The sequence below is a fragment of the Gavialis gangeticus genome, unplaced genomic scaffold (assembly GCF_001723915.1).
Source record: "Gavialis gangeticus isolate Ggan-Ray unplaced genomic scaffold, GavGan_comp1, whole genome shotgun sequence".
NCBI classification, from domain to species: domain Eukaryota; kingdom Metazoa; phylum Chordata; order Crocodylia; family Gavialidae; genus Gavialis; species Gavialis gangeticus.
The window spans coordinates 5,746,208-5,753,207 of record NW_017729033.1 but is presented as its reverse complement, the minus strand read 5'-3'; the positions used below and the strand labels follow the sequence as shown (position 1 = coordinate 5,753,207).

The window sequence follows — 7,000 nt, the reverse complement described above, 5'->3', positions numbered from 1 at the left end:
CTACATCATCCCAGCCAAGGCTTTGTCAAGCCTGGTCTTCAAAACCTCCAAGGATGGGTAACCCATTCCAGTGCTTCACCACCCGCCTCATGGAGAATTTCTCCTAATATCCATCCTCAACTTCCCTTGCTTCCCTTACATACTCGAGGATGGGATTTTGGAAGGCATTGCCAGTGGTGCCCTTTTCCCATAACTGCACACGCAAGCACGTTCAAGCACGATGGAATAGTTGGCCTTGCTGGTTTTCATTAAGTTTGACACTTGTCTCTCCAAGGAAGGATCTCTCTGGATTTTCCCATGCTCTTCTCGAGCATAATTCGCGTTGTCATTACCCTCCCTAACAAGACGCCCACGGAGCCTCCTCCGTTCTGCTCTTGTTCTCGTCGTCTTTTCCATCTTCAAAACTTCTTCTGGGCTCCGTGTCACAGACCCTAGCAGATCCATTGAGCATCCCGACTACAAACTATACTCTGTTACCCCGGGGGGGGGGCTTAGCCATGTCGGTCTGAAGTCGGGCGTAGCGGCACCTAAAGTAAGGCATGGGCTTTCATAGGCAGCAACCTACTCCATCAAATGCTAGGAACAGACTGCCAGAAAGAAAGATTTTATGTAGCTTTGCACATAAAATCTTTTTGTTTCTTCTCCTGAATAAGATAAATGCAAATCGGGCTGTGCTCCATCTAACCGGGAAAGAAAGTGGAAGGTGCAGTCGGGAAACGAGTCGAAAGGCTGCATGAATAGGGACAGCAGAAAGGGGCGCTTCTCTTCTGAAAGTGCTGATACGTTCCCGTTTTTTGGCTGCTGCTTCGGCAAATCTGAACTAGATTAGAATACCGTTCAAAAGAAAGCTGATGTTCAAAAGCAGGCCGTTCTTGTAAAAAGATCTCCAAGTTAATTGTTTCCTTAATCTCTTGGAGACTTTTTCAGTCCAACCCTGTTTTTTTTCCCCTGCTGCTTTCATTTCTCTCGTTTGAGTTATGGGACAGAAGCAGGGGGAGAAGGGAGTTGTTTCACCCTGGTGTGGCGAGTTCAATTTTAATGGCTGAATGAAGTTTCGACTGTAAAAAGCATTTCTCTCCTTAGCCGTGGAAGAGGTACATTGCCCTGCAAGCAGTAGCGCGATGTCACAATGTGTCCAGACATTGATGTGGAGGCAAGGTACTATGAGGATGGGCATTGCTCAGAAACAGGGAGCAGACATGGGAGACCAGGAAGACTTTGGTCCCGGGACTGCCTTCGGGCCATGGCCTTTCGCCTGACTGAGACTGCTAACAGGATTGATGGTTAGGGTTAGGGCAGCAGAGGTTGAGGGCCGCCACGATGCTTCTGCTGGACCAAGAGCAGTGTCCACAAGTTCTTCAACTGATTAAGTCCTTCCATGCAATATTTCCTATTTCTCTAGGAACTGGAGGATTTGCAGCATCTAATAGAAAGAACTTAGATCATCAAGCCCAGCTCCCTTAGAGACAGCCTGCAAAAACTGAGTAAGTCCAGCACCCTTTTTAATGCTTAACTGTTTACCTCTTCTTTTTTTTTTTAAGCTGAGTAATTCTGGTTTATTTGTTGCATTAGAAATTTAGGTCTCATCTAGACTGAAAGACACTAGTGCAGTAGTGCTCAGCTTCATTAAACTCAAGGCCCTGCCAGCATTTTGGCTTGTTTTTTGACTATGCACAAATACTAGAGCAAAAACGCTAGGCCACATCTGGAGTCTTGTGTCCGGTTGTGGGCCCCCCACTGCAGAAAGGATGTGGGCACGTTGGAGAGAGTCCGGCAGAAGGCAGCAAAAATGGTTGGGGGCTGTGGGACAGGACTGGTGAGGAGAGGCCGAGGGACCTGAGCTGATTGAGTCTGCAGAAGAGCAGACCGAGGGGGATTGAATAGCAGCCTTCACCTCCCTGCAGGGAGGGTCCATAGAGGATGGAGCTGGACTGGTCTCAGTGCGGGCAGATGACAGGACAAGGAGCAATGGGCTCAAGCTGCAGCAAGGGAAGTCGAGGTTTGATATTAGGAAAAACTTTCTGACTGGGAGGATGGTGAAGCACTGGAACAGGTTATCGAGAGAGGTTGTGGACTCTCCATCCTTGGAGGTTTTTTGAGGCCCAGCTCAACAAAGCCTTGGCTGAGATGATGCAGTTGCGGCTCGTCCTGGTTTGAGCAAAGGGTTGGACCAGACGACCCTCTTCCAACCCTAATTTTCTATGATTCTTCTGTTGTGGAGACCTTAAAGACCACAACAGAGCAAAATGTTTTCAATCCTCTGGATTCCTATTTGAAGTTTCTGAGTTTATCTTGCGAATCCCACATAGGTGTTTGCACACAACCAGGCTAACAGTGCATAGTGCCCTTAAAAGGATCTCACCACACCCTGGTTGAGAATCACTGCTCTGCTGACTGGCGTGAAGTTGTGAGATAAAGTTGCACTCTCCTGAATAAGGCAGGGATTTCTATGGTGTCTTTCATTAGACCCTCTGTAGTTAGGAGAGCAGTTGGACGAGTGCTCTTCCTCGGGTCTAAGGAAGAAGTAGACTAAGCTGAGCCAAATCACCAAGAAATATTTCTGGCCTGTATGTAATCTCTGACAACAGAGTGAAAAATTATTCCTAATGCTTTTTTCCTCCCACTCCAAATGTGATTTTAGTTTTGTTTTTTTTTAATTTCACTTGGTAGAAAGTAGAAGTCTGTGTTCATTCTTTTTTCACATTTCCTTACTAGGATGCAATGGGTGATGGAAGCAATATTTCTTTCTCAGTCGTATTGAAAGGTAAAGGTAGATGGGGAAGAAGTCAGCATACGGGAAGCTTCCAGGGCAGGTGCTTCAATGTGTGGTATATAACCCCACCGCTTATTTTAAGAGCAGAGGAGGAGACACTGCATTCCTCCAAGCTCCTTTCTGAGCGAGGGGAGGAAATCTGAATTACCAGCGTTATTGCGTTGACTTTTCACAACCAAAATGAGCAGTTATCATTAAGACCCTGCTTAACTTGATACAAGCAGGGAAACTTGGAAGAAAACTGAAGCCCTCCCTGTCCGTAGCTGCGATAAGGCGTATGCACACGCTGCGCTGGCACGGCCCCAAGCAACATGTGTGGTACTTGGTTTTTTCCTGTCCTTGGATCACGGGGCAGGTTTGAACTGGCACGCTGACCTCAGCCTGAAACTTCCTTTCTTTGGCCAGCGTCCCCACCTGCATGGACTCTCATGGGGATCCAGTTGCAGTACGGCTCCACGTTTACACCATTTGGTCCCAATTAGGCTTCTTGTTAAGAGTCCCTGAACTACACTTCCCTTTGTCCAAGCAAAGCTACTATAGCAGACGCACCTCTTTCATCGAGCTACGCAGCAAGGCTATTCGTTGTGCCTCATTTAGGGAAGAAAGCATGCATTTTATATTTCAAGTGGCAAGTTTGAGTTGGCTAATCCCCTATCGGAGTGGCAAGGCCTCGGAGAAGATTGCGCTGTAATTAAAGGCACCGGTGGGGTGTGTACGCATTTTTCGAGCCTGAAGTTATTGTGGCATTTCCACTTGGCTCGGAGGCTCTCCTGATTAGATAGCCTGGTTTCTGAAGACTTTCATCCTGCCAGAAACAACGACGAGAACAGCCTGAAAACCCTGACATCCATGCGAAAGGGGCCGTGCAACACTGCTGCAATGCAGAGGATGATTTAAAGTAACCCAGGGAAGGGGGCAAAATGCAAGGTTGTTAGTGAAGGTGAGCGAACCCGGCTGGAAAGCAGCCTGCATCCCAAATGAGCCGGGCGGGCGCCGCGCGCCGTGGAAGGGCCGTTGGATTCGAACGAAATTCCAAACCGATCTAAACCGCAGCGGGGCCGGGCCGGACCGGCGAATGCCGGAGCGGAAACGAGTGGCGGTTGCCTTTGCACTCGTGTTTTTCTTATTTGCCACGGACCCTAAGCTTTCTCGTAGGCTTGGGCCCCCACCTGCTTCATCACACTGCTATCGAGAGAGACACGTGCGTGCTTTCAAAGCTGGTCCCGTACCCCGAGAGCCTTCGGCATAAATGCCCTGTAGGGAACAGCGGCTCGGAGGCAAGGGGGAGTCGAGAGGCCCGTGAAATCGGCTGAGGAAGGTTTCCCGCAGGTGGGTTTGGGTGGGGAAAGGGGATGTGGGAAGGAAGAAGCTTTTCGAGGAGAGTGGAAATAGCTAGACACTGACCCCAAGAAGTCCCCAGGAGCCTCAAGATTTCTCTGCCAGCGTAAATACGGCACGCTTTGTCCTGGGTTTTTCTTGCCCTCCAGCAAACGCCTCCATCTGCCTCTTTTGACATCAGTTCTCTCTTTGCCTGCTTTTGTAGCGTAGCTTGGGTCCACAGAAAGAGCCCCAGGAACTAGGGCAAAACGCTTCTGGTTCGGATACAGCTTACAGCAGCAAAACCAGGCTTGTCCCATTCAAGCTGACTTCAGCACCAGCCCAAAAAGAAGTGAGCTACACTTGTAAGAGCCCAGCTTTGGAGGGGTATACATCAGGGGCTTTTGCTGGCTGGGAAACATTTCTCTTCCCAGTCCTAGCCAATGGAGCTACGTCAGCGGAGGTCTGTAGAGCGGACCTGGTCCTAGAATCACCGACCCATTAAACTTTTCTCAACTGACTTGTGCGCCTGTATATAACACTTGGGTTTGCAGTGTACGCAGGCCACGGTATTCAGGAATGAGCACGGACCAAGAAAGCTCCTTTTAAAAACTCCCAGCCCCTCTGAGATCAGCTTTTGCATTTGTAAGATCGTGGTCATATTTAGTTGCTTTGTGTTGTGAAGCTTAATCAAGCCTTGCGGGGTGAGCTCATGCACTTCTGGTTTGGGCAGATGATTTTGTTGGAGAGCAAATCGGGTTCCTTCGCTTTCTGAGCTCTTTTAGCGCCCGGCTTCATACGGGCAAGCTGGGGCCGTAACATGCACTTTTCCCTCCAGCTTTCAGACCTCTCTGAACATTGCCCGCAGTAGTGTAACACTGCGAACGACAGAGTTTTTCTGGAAACGTGAAGATGTTCATCCAGGTGTTACCGGATATAGTGTGATTGCAGTATATCCATAATTTTTAGATCGATTGCTTTATATCCATTTAAAAGACTGCCTGTTACAGTTGCTGTAAACTGCTGCTGTCCCACATGATGGATCACGAAGCTGTGATCATGGGAAGGATCATATGGTAAATCTGTTATTCCAAGCAGCTATTCGTATGCTTGAATACAGTCCCCACTGGTGGAGGAGGGAATTTTTGATTTTGGTGCCTCCCTCCCTCCTTCCCCCTTCTCAAAGTCTCCTTCCTCTTTGTCTCACCTATTTAGACAGAAATGTAGGCAACCTCACTGAGCGACCGGGGAGAATCACCAAAGGTTTAGAGGGGGGGCGTTCGTCTCAGAGCCATCTTTAAACCAGGCGACCTGGTGCAGACCCACGTGAACGCTCCTGTGCCCAAGTTGATCACAGTTGTAATATTGTTCTCGTCATGTCCATGGAAATCTCCTCCCCAGAGCAGGCTTACTGTAACTGCAGCCTAGGAAACCACGCCTATAACAAAAGGGAAATGCAATAATCGAGTAGGAACACTCCTGCTGCCCGACCTAAGGCAAGGATCAGCCTGGGAGTTTATTTGAATGGTTCTGGACAGTCGTCAAGTCTTTGCAAGCTTGACGTGTTCAGAGGGGAATTTCCACTTGGAGGGGAGTTGGTCTCCAACTTCGGAAAGGAAAAAAAAACTCTTCCCGGTGCAAGCCCCTCTTGCCGTTTCTCTGTTCGTTCAGGCTCCAGGTACAGAGCGTTCCTGGCCGCAGCAGCACGGCGTGAACGTGGGGCTCTGGCATTTCAAGTGCTCTCTGCGAAGGGAAAGCGTGCATCTGTCTACTACCCATCGCTCCTTCCCTGTTTGCTCTTCCAGGTTGTCCTCTGGGTTGGTAAGCCAAAACAGTAGCTTGTGGAAGGGAACCCGGTGAGGGAACAGATTGGCATACCCTGCCCTTCCTTATCATAGCAAAAAGGCAGAGGGCAACAGGATATTGCTGGGTCTGGGGCGGGACACATATGGGGATGGGCCCTTGACTTTACTTTCCCATTCTGAAGCTTTCAGTTCATCCCTTCGAAAACCGGACCAGCGGAGACTGAGAATTCACACCGTCGAGGCTGAGTCTCAAATCCACGTTTTTGGTTTTGTCTCTTTGCAGCCCATCCATGAGCTCAGATTTCCAGCACTACAGTTTCAGGATGCCGAACATCGGGTTCCAGAACCTGCCTCTCAATATATACATCGTGGTTTTCGGCACCGCCATCTTCGTCTTCATCCTTAGCTTGCTCTTCTGTTGCTACTTGATCAGGTAAATGAACCGCCATAGCCCCTTGCCTGAAGTCATCCTGATTCTGTCCAGTCCCTACCCCGCGATGTGCTAAGCACCTTGTGGGCATCACTCGGGAGAGGAGGCCACCAAATACCTCAGCAAGGAGATTTTTGTATTTTCCACGTCCGTGCCCTCTGAATAGCTTTCAAGGGAAATCCAACTCCACATTTTCAAGAGAAAAAAGGATGCAGCGAGTTTGGCTAGACTTAACAAGCATCTATTTGCTATTTACTTAAACTGCGTTACAAATATAATGTAGTATGTGCTATAATATAACAATTTAATTTATTACAAACGATACTAAAGCATCGTTTGAATTCTGCTGCCTGACTTCACAGCACTTCTTTTCGGTGAAGAATAGCGTACTTGGATTTTTACCATTTGAAATTATTGTTATACTCCCTTTAGGTAGCATAATTTGCTCAGTGACTTGAGTATTAGATGCTTACAGTCATATTAACCAGGTTAAATCATTCCAGAAAATGTAGAGTAAGAATACTGTATTTGGCGCTCTGGACAGATTTTATTTAACTGTTCAGGAAAGCAAATACATTGCACTGCTTTTAAAGAGGATTGAAAAGCACCAAAAAATGTGATTTCTTATGTGATCTACTTTAAAAAAAAAAAAAAAAAACAAACCCTTGAAGTGAA

General features: G+C 48.0%; 1 protein-coding gene across 2 annotated transcripts in view; it reads left to right on the top strand.

The window, feature by feature from the left end:
- The first annotated feature begins 1,382 nt into the window (after positions 1 to 1,382).
- RNF24 (ring finger protein 24) overlaps positions 1,383 to 7,000 on the top strand; it is a 47,245-nt gene continuing 41,627 nt past the window's right edge. Inside the window, exons 1-2 of one of the 2 annotated variants that reach the window (XM_019526238.1) lie at positions 1,383 to 1,484; positions 6,179 to 6,328. In XM_019526238.1, the coding sequence (XP_019381783.1) occupies positions 6,186 to 6,328 (143 nt within the window). In that variant the 5' untranslated portion in view covers positions 1,383 to 1,484; positions 6,179 to 6,185. Of the gene's footprint in view, positions 1,485 to 5,781; positions 5,912 to 6,178; positions 6,329 to 7,000 lie in introns of those variants that run through there. The other variant, XM_019526239.1, reaches the window with a different exon arrangement.